Here is a 15,700-nt window from a genome sequence, read left to right as displayed (position 1 = left end):
TCAGAGGACAGGCACTCAGGACAGGGTGACCTGCAGAAGGTTGCAAAGGAGTGTCCTGCCTGTATTTGGGGTCATCTCTGACAGTGAACCACAGGAGGCTGGCTCTCCCCTCATCTCTCCTGCCCTCCACAGCTCCCCTGTTTCTCTGGACTGACCTGAAGCTTGGCAGCCAGATGAGTCTGGGTTCAGATGCTGGCTCTGCTACCCTCTTGCTATGTAGTCTTAGGCAGGTGCCTTCATCCCTCTCCAGCCTTCATTTGCTCATCTCTAAAATGGAGACCATAATACTGACCTTGCAGACCAGCTCTGAGGTTTCAGAAGAATGTATTTCTTCATTTGGATCTGCCCAAAGTACACTAGGAAAAAGGAGTCCAGTCAGTTTCCCCTCACCACCTCCTTCCCTGCTGCACTTAGGGTTACACACTATAACCAGCTTCACTGTTTTCCACCGGCAGGAAATAGAGCACCCCATGGTGTGCAGGCAGGGGTGGAGCTGCAAGTTGTGCACTGCACAAAGGTACCTGGCCAAGAGGGGCTGGAGAAGAACTTAGGGCTGCCTTCCAACGGCTCCCCACCAAGAGGCCATAATTTCTCCAGCCAAAGCAGGCACCTTTTTCAAAATTCTAGAAAGCACTGTTTTGGCTAACAGGACCCTGCATTCAGATGTTGTCGTTTGTCTTTTGCCAGTAACTATGAAAGGATGGTAGAAAACCTGAACGCTGAGTTTAAAATTGGAGATTTGCAGGTTGCCTCCAAAATTCCAGGAAAGCACTTGGCTGCAGCAGGGGAGGCCTTGGATGTGGCTTTGTCAAAATGTGGTTGGCATATAAGTCCTGAGGGTATGAAGTTGAGGACATCCATCCATATACTGCTCACGTGAGCTTGTTTGGGGACTGAATGTGCTCCAGCCCACAGGAGTCATGGAGGAATAGGGGCCAGCACTTGGGGCCTTGGACACTGTCCTCGCTGGCAGGGCCAGGGCCTAGGAAGCCCCCAACTATGTCTGTGGGCCAAAGTCCACATGACAGGAATGGGGAGTGGCTGGGGAGTCAGCCCCACGAGTCTTGGGCTGGGTGGCCTATACACTGTGGATACAAGTGGCCTCAAAGCTCTGACTTCTTCTTCAGGTGGACAAAGAGACCAACACAGAGACCCCGGCCCCATCTCCCACAGTGGTGCGGCCCAAGGACCGACGGGTGGGCACACCATCCCCAGGGCCGTTTCTTCGAGGGAGCACCATTATCCGCTCTAAGACCTTCTCCCCAGGACCCCAAAGCCAGTATGTGTGCCGGGTAAGCAAATGTGTGGTACTGCCCTCCTCCCAGAGTACCTGCTTCCCATAGAGTGGTGAGTGTTTTCAGCCTCACAGAGTTCTAGGTGCAAGTTCTGGTTACCCTCACTTTGTCAGGTATCCTCAGGCAAGTTAATGCCTCACCTCATGTGGAATTAATAGACTGACTTCAAAGGATTGTTTTAGGGACTGCATTAGAGAAAGTGTAGGAAAAGCTTGGTAACCAGTACATGGCCAATTTTTAATAATTCCAACCAACTTTTCCCTCCTTGTTTACATCCTGCCCTTCCCTTCTACACGACCGCTTGCTGAGGTCAGACTGACCCCTCACCATCCCTGAGCTGTCATTTCTTCCCCACTCCCATAGCGATCCAGCGTGCAGCCCGAGGTTGCAAAAAGGCAACATGCCCGTACCATTTAGTCACAAGTTTGGTTTTAATTGAACCTGTTGCCAACACTGAAAACTCAGGGAAGGCAATTAAAAATTAAATAAAAATGAAGACATTTAACATAAAATTCTAGTTTCTTTTGAAAAAAAACTGTCTGGCACCAAGGGCCACACATTGTCTCATGGCAACAGCTAGCTGGAGCTAAGCAGTGGGGCAGCTTCCCTTAAATGATTGGAGAAGAGCAGCTTTCAAGTTCCCTCTGGCCACCTGGCCCTCTTTACCTATTTTGGTTGCTAGCCTTCTCCTATAGGCTGCCCTGGAGTTCAGAAATCCTGCAGGAGGCTCTTTCCCTCACGTCTTTACCTGTCTATCTCATTAGTCTGCCCCTTGTAGGCCAGCCTCCGTCTTTCATCCTGTAAGTGAAGGGTTTGAGTGCTTACCACGTCTCAGGGGTTCCCAACCTTCCTCAGGGATGGCACAGATAAGACACATGCACACCTTACCTGAGTCCTGGGCTCAGTGGTATGTCAACATCCTTCTTTCCCCTCTGCACAGAGAACCAGCAAACAACTAGAAGCATAAGCAGAACCTTCCTTGTCTAGTGTTCCAGTAAGTCATCACAGAAGGAAAGGCCCATGGAACCCGCCTGCATCAACCTGTCAATTAACCATCTATGTTATTTGGGAAGGGGAGGGGATATTGAGGGGCATTTTCTTCTTCCTTTTCTTTTTTTTTTTAAGCTTATTTATTTATTTTGGGAGAGACAGAGTGTGAATGGGGGAGGGGCAGAGAAAGAAGGAGAATCCCAAGCAGGGTCCGCACTGTCAGCACAAAGCCTGATGTGGGGTTCGAACTCACGAAACTGTGAGATCGTGACCTGAGCTGAGATCAAGAGCCTGACACTTAACCGATTGAGCCATCCAGGTGCCCCGAGGAATATCTTTGATGTCTGATATTCAGTATCCAAAGCCAGAATTATATTGGAGAAGCTAATTTTTTCATAATATGGCAGTGTAACCAACTTACTAGCTACTTGCCAGTTATTCCCCACGTCCCTCCTAGAAATAACAGAAACCCCTCCCTTCTGTGTCAAGCCTCTAGCTAATCATTTGAGCTTGTCAGCATCTGCCCATTGGCTGCCTATCTTGAGAAAGGTACAGAGTTTCCTGAAGTCACTGAATGTAAGTTTGATGTTAGGGAATTCCTGAGTCACAGCTGAAGAAGAGAAAAATCCCAACTCATGCTGCAAGTGTGAATAATCTGAAAGATTTAGAAAAGCCCTTAGGGTAGTGGAGAACACCCTCTGGTTTTGGCAAAATTGCTGTTTTTGTGACTGTGCCCTGGAATTCAAACACAAAGTGAAGAATGTCACTTGACTGAAAAATCACACCAGAAGAAATGATTGATTCATTCTTTTTCATCAGAATTCGAACGCAGTTGTAATTTTGTCAAATGGAAGATAGAAGGTAATAAGTCTTGTAAAGTGTTTCTCTTTTCCAACTAAAGTCTCAAACTTTTTTCCCCAGTACTTACTAGTAAGATTCTGGTCGCCTGTTTGGATGGACTCCCTTTCACCGGCCCTTTCTCAGGACTGGCATCTTCACATAACAAGGAGTTCTGATCCTATTTATTAAGCATCTATAACACACCTAGCACGACAGTGGGCCCTTCCCATATTTCATCATCTGGACCAGTTTCCAACCCAGCAAGGCTGCAAATTAAGAAATTCCTAGGCAGCATGCATCACATGCAACAGATGGGAAGGGCCTTTCATATGGCAACACCACAGTGGCATAAAGCAGAGAAGCAATTACCATTAATTTTTGTGGAAAACGTTTTTAGCCCTTCCAGACCTAAAAAATAACCTCTCTTAGGCTTTTCTGATGCCTTACGATGCATCCTGCTAAAAGATGCGCAGAATTAACGGAGATGCTCACAGACACAGTTCAAGGCTGTGGCAGCCTGATGCTGAGATGCTCGGTGTGGTCCTGGGGAAGGAGCTCAGAGGTGCCCCTGTCACATTCAGGGCTGCCTCCATGAGGGCTCACTGCAAAAGAAACACTAGGTGTTGTTTTATCTTTTTGCCTTTTTCACGAAAGTAAAAATCCTCCTTCACATGTCTTTCAACTAGTGAAAACAGGCACCAATGTAGGTCTTTTGTAAAAGCAAAGTGGCATAACATGCACTTTCAAAAAGCACGGATGCCAGTATTTTTCCTTTTTGCTTTCTGACTGTCCCACTTCAGCCGCAGGTTGTCTCTTTCTTGTAAAATTTTACTGAAGGCTGCAAAAAGAGGCCAGTGGTACAACATCCTGAATTTTTCCCTATCACTTCCCTGAAAACCCTGATGGCATGAGGTCTGGTGACAACTTAACCCTCTGTTTTGAACCCACAAAATGAATATCACCACACTCCCCACAGGAAATACCGGGGTCTGTGCCCCAGCCTGCCCCCAGTACACAGCCAGCTCCATGTTTTCCAGTCTGGGACTCTGGCACTCTACTTCCTACCATCAAGTCCTGTGCCAATCAGGGTTCTTAATGGCAAACAGGGGAAACACACTGTGATCAGTATATGCAGGAAAGAATTTCCTGGAAAAGAGACTGAGGCGCTCACATATTCATTGGAAGGTTGTAGAACCAGCCTCAGAAATCAGGCAGGAAGAGGGGCAGGCCAGACCACAGCTAAAATCATCCCACAAAACCAGTCTAGTGAGGATAATACCAGTGCTGCTGCCAGACGTGGCCCAGCTGGTCCCACTCCTGCCACAGGGTTCAATATCGATCCCTCCCCCTGAGAGTCCTGACCCTATAGGAGGCCAGGGAAGCTGTGGTTGCTGCCGCGGGCACCACTGCTCACCAGGAATGGCTTCTCCCTGAGATACTCCCAGAAAGGGCACGCTCATTGAACAAAAGCAAGTGGTCTGGTGAAATCTGAGAGGCACCGTAACAGCATTGGGTCCAGCTAGCCAGATTATGATTCAAAGCCTGGGCAGTTGCATGCAATGGACAGAGCCTAGTCCCATGCCTGCTTCTAGCTGCAAGTAAGACCGGGAAAGCAAGACTCTGGCGCTTCCAGCTTCCTTAGTGGAAGGTGGGCTTTGTCTCCCACTGTGAGTCAGAAGGTGGGGACTTCCCCACCCATGGAATGGAGTTGCAAATGCTAATAAGCACCATTTCCTTACAAAACAAACATTTCCTGTGTCATCTAATCTCAGCAACAACTCTGCAGGGCAAATCATGTTTACCCCATTTCACAGATGCAGAAACTGAGACTCAGAAAGTCAGAGTACTGTCCTCTGGGTCACACAGCTTATTAGGTACAACTCCAGGGGTCTGACCCTAGAGCCCACAGCCCTTCTGTTACTCAGAGCTACCTCCCAAAGGACTTCCCTTGCCCTCTCCCAGGGTACATAGGAATAGTTTACTTTGCTGGCCTGATGCCACACTTCTGCACACCAAGTGTCCTCTCCTGGGTATCTCCCTTCTTTGGTCATCAGCACAGCCTGTGTCATTTGGTTAGTTGCCCTGGATTGGTCCCCTGCTGAACTTGAAGTCCATGAGCATAGGGACAATGTGTTCCACTCCCTGCAGTTCTCCACCACCCCTGTGTATTTGACACTTGCACAATAACCAGCAGTGTTGTCACATGTGTTGGTTGGCTCATCCTGACCTGATGAAAACAGGCCTTCCAAAATTCTCATTCCTGAACTAGCCGCCCAGAACTGTCAATTATTTCACCTCTTTGTTCCTAGTGTCCCTAACCATTACATGGAAATAATAAAGCAACAGTATTCTCTGCCATGTCTGAGCGTAAATGCAACCAAACATCTTCACATAAGGAAAAATTAAGTCTAAGGACCTAATGTAGTTTTCATCACTCTTTTCTAACATCCTCTTTAGTCCCAGAACAACTATGACATAAGGATCAGTTGTCCTGATCAGTGTTTCTAGTTGGTATCACACACATTCCATGAGTGCCACCATTGGCCTGGAGCAGTGTGGGCCAAAGCCCCCTCCTGGTATGAAATCCAGCTAGTCCGTTTGTACAAATCCACCCCAGTCAAGATGGCCCACCCCTCCTTCTCTAGATCCTTTTTATCTTTGAGCCCTCCGTGCATCCTGGGGGCCAGGAGGGGACCCAGCCTTAGAGTCAGATTGACTGAAACTTGAACTCTTGTTCTGATGCTCCCCAGCCATGTGGTTTGTAAAAGTGTCTTAATCTTCCTGGGCCTCAATTCCCTCCATTGGGATTGTTTGAGGATTAAATATAACTGTCCATAAAGCACATGGCATGTATTGTTACTGTTACTCTGTTTCTGATTCTGTAAAGACTGCCTCCTGCAGTAGCTTTTGTCAGTTACATCCCTGGGGTTGCCCGTGTCCGTGTGCGTCTGCACTGCAGGACTATTAATATCATTATCACTAGTACTTATCTGTAACCACAAAAGCAACGACACAAACACTCGGGAGAGGCCTGAGAAGTGAGCAGACAGCTGCCTGCCAGAACAAACAGGCTCTGCGGCATCTGCCTGCGGCCATCCCACCACCTCGGAAATGTGACTTGAGAAAGAAGCCTGTGCCCTGCACATCCTGGGCTGGGCTGCCCTTCCAGCCTCCCTCTCCAGTCCTCCGCTGTCTGGGGCACTCTCAGTAGAAAAGCGTCCTTCCTGATCTCTGGCCGTGGAGGGGGAGTGTTAGCCCTCTGGGGAGAGTCCAGATAACTGAGTGATTGAAGGGAATCTGAGGAGGGCAGGAGCTCGCAGAGCCAGTCTGCCCGGTCTTATCTCATTTCATATTTCTCATGTATCTTGACAGCCGCTCCATTTGAGCCATCAAGGTGGGCTCTACAGGTGACAGGGAACAGTGGATGCGAACAGGCCTTGGTGTCGTAGGTCCGGGGGGCATGAGATGTTGGCGTCACACTGTCTGGTGTCAGTCCCACTGTGCTGCCAACCACACAGGAACCCCAACACCCTTCTGGCCCCAGCGTGCCTTCCAGATGTACTCTGGCCCCAATTAACTTCCCAGGACTTTTTTCCTGCAGCTGAACCGAAGTGACAGTGACAGCTCCACGCTGTCCAAGAAGCCACCTTTTGTTCGAAACTCCCTGGAGCGGCGTAGTGTCCGGATGAAGAGGGTAAGACAGTCACCTCAAAGCCGTTTGTGCACCTGCTCCGCCATCATTCCCACCCCTCACGAGCACAACCCCCATGTCTGACCATTTCTTCTCAGCCACCGGTTTGAACAATGTTGCTTTTGCAAGCCTAATGGTGTTTACCAACTGTAAAACCTGTGTAGGCACTGGGGAAGGTTCCAAACTGTAAATGTAACATTATTATGATGACAGATAGGTTAGATTCAGAGTATGGTACTTGGCCTTATCTTCCAGGGTAGAAATCAAAGTCACTAAAGAACTAACCAACTCAAAATCTCACAGTCACTGATGGAAGCCTGCCCCTTGCTGCACTCTGCTCAGCGTGACATCCAGCTGACTGAGCAAAGGTTCTGACAGCCCTCCCTGCTGGCAGAGAAGCCAGACACCTCCAAGCAGCAACCCGGAGCAGGGAGGTGCAAATGGGTTTCTCTCGGTCCGGCTGGAAGAGCACTAGGGAGAGGCCACGAGCTGCCTTTGCAGAGAAGGTCCCACCTTGCCTGATGGAGGCTTGGCTCAGGGATGGGGACCGAGTGGTGTTAGGCAAAGGACTGGCTCCTGGTATGGACTTTGTTACCAGTCAGAGCTGTAGGAGATGCAGACAGCCCTTCCCTCTCTGGGCTTTCAGCACAGACTCTACAGCAGCTCTGGTGAGTTTGCAGAACCAGAAGAAGCAGGAGTTAGAATGTCAGAAAGACAAGCAGAGGGTGCAAAGCGAAAAGAACATGCAGGGAGAGAGAGTACCAGCAGCACCAAGCACAGGAAGTTCCTGTGGACCTGCTGCAGACAGAGGAGTCAGGAATAGGACCTTTGTCTATCATCACCGCCCCCCAAGGCTCCAGAAAGAACTAGAGAGCACAGGAGAAAGAAGGCCACAGGGAAGGGCAAAAGTGTTGGCGGCAGGGGCCTGTGGACATGGCTTCAGGTGACAGGGATGGCCCACCGCCCACCTGGGGCCCCCCTCCTCCAGCCCTGTCTGGTGCTGCAGGGTCTCTGGAGCACCAAGAGTCCTCTAAGGAGGTTCCTGGCAGTGCACATTTCCCAGGCCACACTCCCAGACAGTCTCATTCGGTAGCTGGGGTGGGGTCCTGGAAACTGCATTTTGATAAGGCAGGTGTTCCATGATCCACACCTGGAGAAAGGCCTCCATGGAAGCTCCTACCTGCTCCCCCTGTGGTTCCTACAACTCTGTATCAAGACAGGCCTGCACAATTTCCCCCTCTTCACCTCTTTTTCCCTTAGCCAGTGGGAAGACTTCCTGACAGAACCTTTGCTGGATCTGAGCCCACATTTCCTTCAGATCCTAACTCTGTTCTGAGAGGCAGGAGAGTCCTGAGGCTGGGCCAGGGCCCTTGGGTCCTGCAATCCTTCTTCCCCTTGCTGCCTGAGCTCTGTCTCTCTCTGCTTCAGCCTGTCCAGGCAGGTTTCCAAGGCTGGACATCATTCAGAACAAAGCAAAAGAGCCTCATGAGTTACTCTGAGAACTTGAGTCACACAGATCACTCAACTGAATTTCCTGACCCTGCTCCTTTATGAGCACACACTAGATGATGGTCTCCCTCAAAGGGTATTGTAGAACTTGAACTTGTGCACTGAGCTGTTTCACGGTCCCAAAAGTATGCTTGCCAGCCTTAACTGAGGATGGCTCAGCTCTGGCAGTAATGTCTTATGTGCCATCTCTCAGATCAATCTGTTAGTCATTATGTTTGCTTTCTGTTGCATAACACATTGCAGCAAACTTAGCAGCCTAAAACGATACAAATTCAGGATCTCATAGTTTCCACAGGTCAGGAATTCAGGCACAGATAGCCAGATTCTCTGCTCAGCATCTCATCAGGCTAAAATCTAGGTGTTGGCTGACTACATCCTCATCTGGAGTTTGAGTAGGGAAAGATTCACTTCCAGGCTCCCCCGGGACATTGGCAGAATCCCTTGTCTTTTCTTGCTAGATGCAGGAAATGGATGAAAAAGTCATCCTCACGTCCTTGCCATGTGGCCCTTTTCACAACACACATTGCTTCTTCAAGGCCGGCAGGAGATCTCTTTCCAGAAAGGGCCCAGTTCGCCTCAGTGGATGAGGTCAGGCCCACCAGGAAAGTCACCCCTTAATCATGGGAGTGCTATCCCATGGTATTCACAGGTGCCCCCAGCCCTGAACTGAAGAGGGGGCATTATACAGGGAGGGCGTGCCTGGGGTAGGGCGTGGTGTTGGTGGTGGGAACCTTGGGGCTGGCTTAGAATTCTGCCTCCCTCAGTCAGCCATTTTTAAATCATTATTGTTTTGTGATAAGAGAAGGAGAAGAAACGGTTGTATTACTGGGGATCTCGTCCATACAGATAACTGTATCTGTATGGGTATAAGAAGAACTCAGCTCAAATTTAGCTGGAGAGTGCAAAGGAGAATTCACTGGCTCATTAGTGGAAAACCCCAGGATGCTGGACCTGCAAGCATGAATTGATCCTTTGTTGAGACAGTGTCCTCAAGCCCCAGTCCCCCTCTCATGGCACTGCTCCCCCCAGATAGCTTAATTATTTTTTTTAATGTTTATTTATGATTTTTGAGAGACAGTGCAAGGGGAAGAAAGGCGGAGAGAAAGGGGGACAGAGTATCCGAAGCGGGCTCTGTGCTGACTGCAGCGAGTTCGACGTGGAGCTCGAACTCACAAACCACGAGATCATGACCTGAGCTGAAGTCAGACACTCAAACAACTGAGCCACCTAGGCACCCCTAGCTTAATTCTTAAAAAGGGTCACACCGTATGGTAGGAAAGATGGCCACGATCAGTTCCAGGTTGATATCTTGTTGGCTTAACAAACTGTGTGTAAAGGATGCTCTTTTTTTCCATGGCTTTTTTTTTTTTTTTTTTTTTTAAGCAAAAGTGCTGGTACTGGAGGTTATTGGCTAGGCTTAGATAACATACTCACCCCTGAAACAGTCACTGAGGTTCTCACTGCCAAGTTTCGGGTCACATTCCTGTCCCTGGAGTCCCGTATGAACCACCATGTAGGTTGAATGTGAAGTAGGAGTGGATCGCCAAGGGAAGATGAGGGCACTGTTACTGCTAAGGGGAAGCAAGTGCTGGACAAGCAGAACCAACACTCATCCGTTACGGGAACATAAAGTTGAGAAGACCTAATGTCTACCCTCAAGGGAGCTCAGACCTGCACTGAGGAAGAAACAACTTCAGAGCAGGATAATGACAAGAATCCAGGAGCCAAGTGTGAATCGGGGCCCTGAGAGCAGGGCAATCGGGCAGTGTGGAGGGTGAGCAGGTGGTTCTGGAGCCACCTGCCTGGGGAAGAATCTCAGCTCTACCTCCCAGCGCCATGCCTGGGACATACAGGTGCTCAACAGATAAGCTGTGGGAGTGGGAGAAATCGACAGGCTCTGGGGGAGGGCGAGCCCCATTTTTGAAGGAGTGGAAGCCTGCGGTTGAACACAAAAGGGTATTTGAGGGTCAGGGGAGCAGTTTGTAGGGGCTCACTGAACCCAGCCCTCTAATAACCAGTCAGAGCTATGCCTACCCCTGCAGCCTTCATCCGTCAAATCCTTGCGAGCTGAGCGCCTGATCCGCACATCACTGGACCTTGAGCTAGACCTGCAGGCGACCAGGACCTGGCACAGCCAGCTGACTCAGGAGATCTCAGTGCTGAAGGAGCTCAAGGAGCAGCTTGAACAAGCCAAGAGCCATGGGGAGAAGGAGTTGCCACAGTGGTTGCGTGAGGACGAGCGCTTCCGTCTGCTGCTGAGGATGCTGGAAAAGCGGGTAAGGGCTGTGCAAGAGGCAAGGGAGATGGCTCCCTCTGCCCTGGGGACCATCTGCTGCTGCCGGGGAGGGAGACCAGAGCTTTGAATAGCTCCTACAATCCTGTGACCCACTGAGAGTTTTCCCAGGGCCCCCCATGTCCATCAGCAAAGGGACCAAGGAATCCCTTTGCCCAGTAAACTTTATTAACTCTTGACCTGGGTACCAGACCCTTTTGCTGTATTTCCCTGTTTATGTGTGCAAGACCTTATTATTCACATGTATATTCATCAAACATCGGGTATCTAATCTGCGCTGGGACACACACTTTAATAGAGTAAATACAAAATGCTGACCTGCCCCAGTGTCTGCCCAGTGTGGTCCCACAGAGTGGGTATCTCCAAAGATACAAGTTTGCATGTGGAAGAAGTCCCTCATAGCATGAGAACTCCCCATGGCCACTGCTCTGGGTCACCACCTAGAGGGGAGGAGGGCAGGGGAAATGCCAGTAGAGAAAGGGCACCGGCATCTAGATGCTGTCTCTCAGCAACACAGGAGGACTTTCCAGTTCAGAGAGCTCCAAAGCAGCAGTGGCTTAGGGTCTTTTATAACCCTGGGCTTTATCTTATCAATGGCTAGCAGAGGGTACAGCTTCATGGGGTATGTAGAGCTGGCAGTTTCTAAATGGCTAAAAAAAATCTGAGCTACATTTAAAGCAGTTGGTGGGGGTGGCTCAGCCAGTTAAGCATCTGTTGATTTCAGCTCAGGGTTGTGGGCTCGAGCCTTGTGTTGAGCTCTGTGCTGGGTGTGAAGCCTGCTTGGAATTCTCTCTCCCTCTTCCTCTGCCCTTCCCTGGCACATGTGTGCTCTCTCTCTCTCTCTCTCTCTCTCTCTCTCTCTCGCTCTCTCTCTCTCTCTCTCTCTCTCTCTTTCTCTCTCTCTCTGTCTCTGTCTCTCTTTCAAATAAATAAACAAATAAATAAAGCAATTGGATGCGTAAAACTTGACTTTGACACCAGTGGGCTCGTAAGCTGACAGGTCCCAGCCTGTCATGAAGAAGTAACAACATATGGTCAATACACAGAGTCCATTTTCAACTCATTTATATACTATCTGCCACTCCTGGATACAGTGGAGACAGTAGACTCCATCTACTGTCACCCATGGAAGGAATGACCTTTGCTAGTTTTCTCTGCTCACAGCCAAACCGTGCAAAAAGCACCTTACAGAGGATACTTGCCTGGATTGTTGGGAGAGCCATTAGCTGAAGCCCCAGCTCTTAATACAGGTGATAATGCCTTAGAGTAGGAAAGTGGTGGTGAGCTTCTAAAGTCTGGACTGGCCTGAGGACTTCAAATTGACTCTGGTAATTCAGAAGTTCCGGAAACATTGGGGCACCTGGGTGGCTCAGTCGGTTAAGCATCCAACTTCGGCTCAAGTCATAATCTCATGGTCCATGTGTTCAAGCCCCACATCTGGCTCTGTGCTGACAGCTTGAAGCCTGGAGCCTGCTTCAGATTCATTCTCTCTCTCTCTCTCTCTCTCTCTGCCTCTCCCCCACTTGTGCTCTTTCTCTCTCTCTCTCTCAAAAGTAAACATTAAAAAAAATTTTTTTAAGTTCCAGAAATGTTTATTTCTAATTTACCACTTATACCCTGTATACTTATAATAGGGTTATAATAAGAGCATTACAGGAAAATATAAAGTTAGAGAACATTTTAAAGGAGAGAAGGAAATAAACATATCCCTAACTTAATTGTAGTGGTCTATTACATTTATCTTTGAGGTTCCTGGTTGGCAAGGCAAAAAAAAAAAAAAAAAAAAGAAGAAGAAGAAAACAAGTACATATGTGCCCTGTGTGCCCTGCCTTAAGAAAATACCAGTTAAGAAAACTTGGCCTTTCAATAGCAAAGGAATAGTACATCCATGACTGACTGATAATGACCTTCTACTAAAGAAACATTTAGATGATGGCTTCATTGACCAAAATTCCATCATCAAGCAGTGTTTTCAAGTATGTGGTACATGGATACTTCAGGGCTCTTTGTGGTTTGTTCTCAAAAGTGCTTCTGTAGGTTTGCCTTAGGAAGAAGGGGTGCAATGTTCCCAAAGCCCTTGGGCACAGCTGCATGATTGGAATTGTGTTTCCACCACTTCTTAGGTGTTTGACATTAAAGAAATGTCTTAACATGCCCGAACCTCAGTTTCCTCATCTGTAACGTAGAAGTAAGTATGATAGTTACCTTTCTAGGTGACCCTGAGGATTAGAAAGGTAGCATACATTTCACTAGGCAGCACACATCTCCAGACCACACGGGTATTCAGCTCCCTGGCCCCCAAAACCTGTCCACCCTGGCAGGTGGTGAGATCACTTCTCACCTTTGTGAACAGAGGTTCCTGGTAGAACAGAAACAGTGAGTGTGTCTGTTCTGTAATCCTCAGACCTCTTGACTATAGTAGACCCCTCATTTGTGCTAGAAAGTGTTCTCTGGCTGACCCCTTTCTAGAGGCCCTAAGGACCCTGTGCCACCTCACAGCTCTGCTTGCTTTGCCCTACAGATGGACCGAGCGGAGCACAAGGGTGAGCTTCAGACAGACAAGATGATGCGGGCAGCTGCCAAGGATGTGCACAGGCTTCGGGGCCAGAGCTGTAAGGAGCCCCCGGAAGTGCAGTCTTTCAGGTATGCAGGTGGGCCCCACCCTTTCACACCCAGCCTACCTGGCCTCCGTCTCACTGGCCGCTGTCCCGAGCCCCCTCCGCTGGCAGAGCACCGGCTCTCCCTGTGACAGATGCACATGCTCTGCCGAGCCATCCCTGGCACTCTGTGGGCTCCACAGTGCTTTCCCTCAGCTGTCTTTATCAGTCCCCACACAACTCGAGCTAATTTGTTAGCTCCTCTTGTTTAATGAATGAGCCACCTGCTCTGGCCTTTCCTCTTAGCATTTCCATCACCAGTCATTATGGAGGATTGGCTGAAATGATACATAAGCCTGGGGTGACGGATGCTCGCCTGGCCTCCCTGGTTCTGCCTGCTGCCTGCCAGGGTCTCAGGGAGGCATCTTCTTGCCTGGATCCAGCCAGATCACGGGAGGGCCCCAAATGCCACTTGGCCGGGACCTCCCATTCACAGAGGGCCTTGCGTTTAGACTCATGATATCTCTCAGGTAAGGCACTCATGGTTGTGTATGCGCTGCTAAAAAAAAAAAAAAAAAAAAAAAAAAAAAGCCTTTCTGGAGTAGAAACATTTTAAATATACTGTCATTTGCGTAATTGTATTTGGACATCTCTTACTTTGTAAGCAACTGGGAATCTAAGACAAACAACACTACAAATGACCCGGGGGCCCTTTTAAACTCAGAAAGGCCCATGACTTGAATTGAAGGTGGCTGGTCCTGCCAATGTCCCTCAATGAGAGGTTCCCAACCAGGGATGACGTGGGCACCACAGGGACCTTTGGTAACATCTGGGGACATTTTGGTTGTCACAACTGGAAGGGGGCGGGGGAAGCTGATGCCGACACACGGTGCTAGGGATGCTGTTAAACATCCTGCAGCACACAAGGCAGCCCTACAACAAAGAATGATCCTGACCATAATATGTCTAAAGGGCTGGCCTCTTTTGCAGGGAGAAGATGGCATTTTTTACCCAGCCTCGGATGAATATCCCGACCCTCTCTGCAGACGATGTCTAATCGCCAGAAAAGTATTTCCTTTGTTCCACTGACCACGCTGTGAACATAGACTGTGGCTAAAGTTATTTATGTGGTGTTATATGAAGGTACTGGGTCACAAGCCCTCTAGCGCTCTTGTCAGTGTGAAGACGAACAGATTTTTTTTTTTTTTTTTTTTTAGTTTGGGTTCTATTAAAAAAAAAAAGCAACAACAACAAAAAACCAGCATTAAAATGACAAGATTGTATAGTTTGTATATTTAGGAATGTATTTTTGAGAAAGAAAATTTAAATGAACTACAGCAGTGTTAAGTTGCTGCTCTTCTTAAAATAAAATTGTTTAGAATTTTTTTTCCTTTTTTTGTACAGCTCTACCTTCTAGAGGTTTCACTGCAATAAGAAGTAATGTTTCAGGGACGGTAATCCTAAAAGGACGTCCTGTAGGTGTCACAGCACAGCTGACCTTTCCTACTTAACATATTTTGTACAATATTAAAAAAAAAAAAAAGCCAGGAACCATTGGGGGAATTCTGAGGTGCATTTGCAAGTCTTTATGAGCTGTGATGTGTTTTGATGTGGCCGCCTGACATGGAGCAGGCAGCGAGGAGCTGGCTGGCCACACGCCTGCCCCCGCCAGTCTCAGACGCCCAGTGAAACCACTGAAGTGAGTGAGGGAGGGCTATGGAAAGCTCCTTTCAGTTTTATCTCCATCAATAAAGTGGCCTTTCTGAACGAATTTTCTCTCTCTCTCTTTTCTCCCCCTCCCCTCACTGCATCTGTGTTTCCCTAATTTTTGACCTGCCCCTTCCTAACCATTTCCTCCCTGCCCATCCCCCTGTGCAGGAGACGGTTTTTCTTGGTTTTTCTTTTGCCAGAACCACCACTCATTCTGTCATTAGATTAAAAGGGCTGCTCAGCCAGGGCTGTTGCAGATAATGGGACATCAGCCTTTAACAGACAAGCAGCCGATCCCCTCTTCCTTTTTCTGACATTATCCTGTGCAACCTTCCTCCAGGTACATTGCACCACCAACACATCAGAATCACTTTGGGCAGCTTGTTAAAAATACAGATGCCTGGACCCCATCCCAGACCCACTGACTCACCACCCTTTCTCAACTGGGATGGGCCCAGAGACCTTCTTTTATCCATGGTCATATGCACACCAAAGTTTGAGGGACCTACCCGTAAATGTGAATGAAGCTCAGGCAGAGACAGAGGCAAAATGGTGTGGCCCTGAATCCCATGAGAAAGTCACTTAGGTGACACTAATATGCATAACCTTCTCTAGGCCACTGGGGAGAGGGTGACAGAGGGAGTCAAGTCCCCTTCACTTGGCTGTGGAGGCTTTTCCCCTAATATTTCAGCTAATATTTGTTAGCTGAATATTTCTTACATTGGAGGAACCTATAATGGTGTAGAATTCACCATTATTCCCCACATGTGTCCAG

At 48.6% G+C, this 15,700-nt stretch overlaps 1 protein-coding gene across 2 annotated transcripts in view; it reads left to right on the top strand.

Annotated features, from left to right (window-relative positions):
- WWC1 (WW and C2 domain containing 1) overlaps positions 1-14,986 on the top strand; it is a 154,042-nt gene extending 139,056 nt beyond the window's left edge. Inside the window, exons 19-23 of one of the 2 annotated variants that reach the window (XM_042992766.1) lie at positions 1,128-1,292; positions 6,727-6,819; positions 10,368-10,601; positions 13,140-13,261; positions 14,206-14,986. In XM_042992766.1, the coding sequence (XP_042848700.1) occupies positions 1,128-1,292; positions 6,727-6,819; positions 10,368-10,601; positions 13,140-13,261; positions 14,206-14,272 (681 nt within the window). In that variant the 3' untranslated portion in view covers positions 14,273-14,986. Of the gene's footprint in view, positions 1-1,127; positions 1,293-6,726; positions 6,820-10,367; positions 10,602-13,139; positions 13,262-13,521; positions 13,800-14,205 lie in introns of those variants that run through there. The other variant, XM_042992760.1, reaches the window with a different exon arrangement.
- The last annotated feature ends 714 nt before the right edge of the window (positions 14,987-15,700 follow it).

This window comes from Panthera tigris, chromosome A1 (genome assembly GCF_018350195.1).
Source record: "Panthera tigris isolate Pti1 chromosome A1, P.tigris_Pti1_mat1.1, whole genome shotgun sequence".
In the NCBI taxonomy this organism is placed as follows: Eukaryota; Metazoa; Chordata; class Mammalia; order Carnivora; family Felidae; genus Panthera; species Panthera tigris.
Note: the sequence above shows the minus strand (reverse complement) of the source record. Positions and strands in the feature narration are given on the sequence as shown.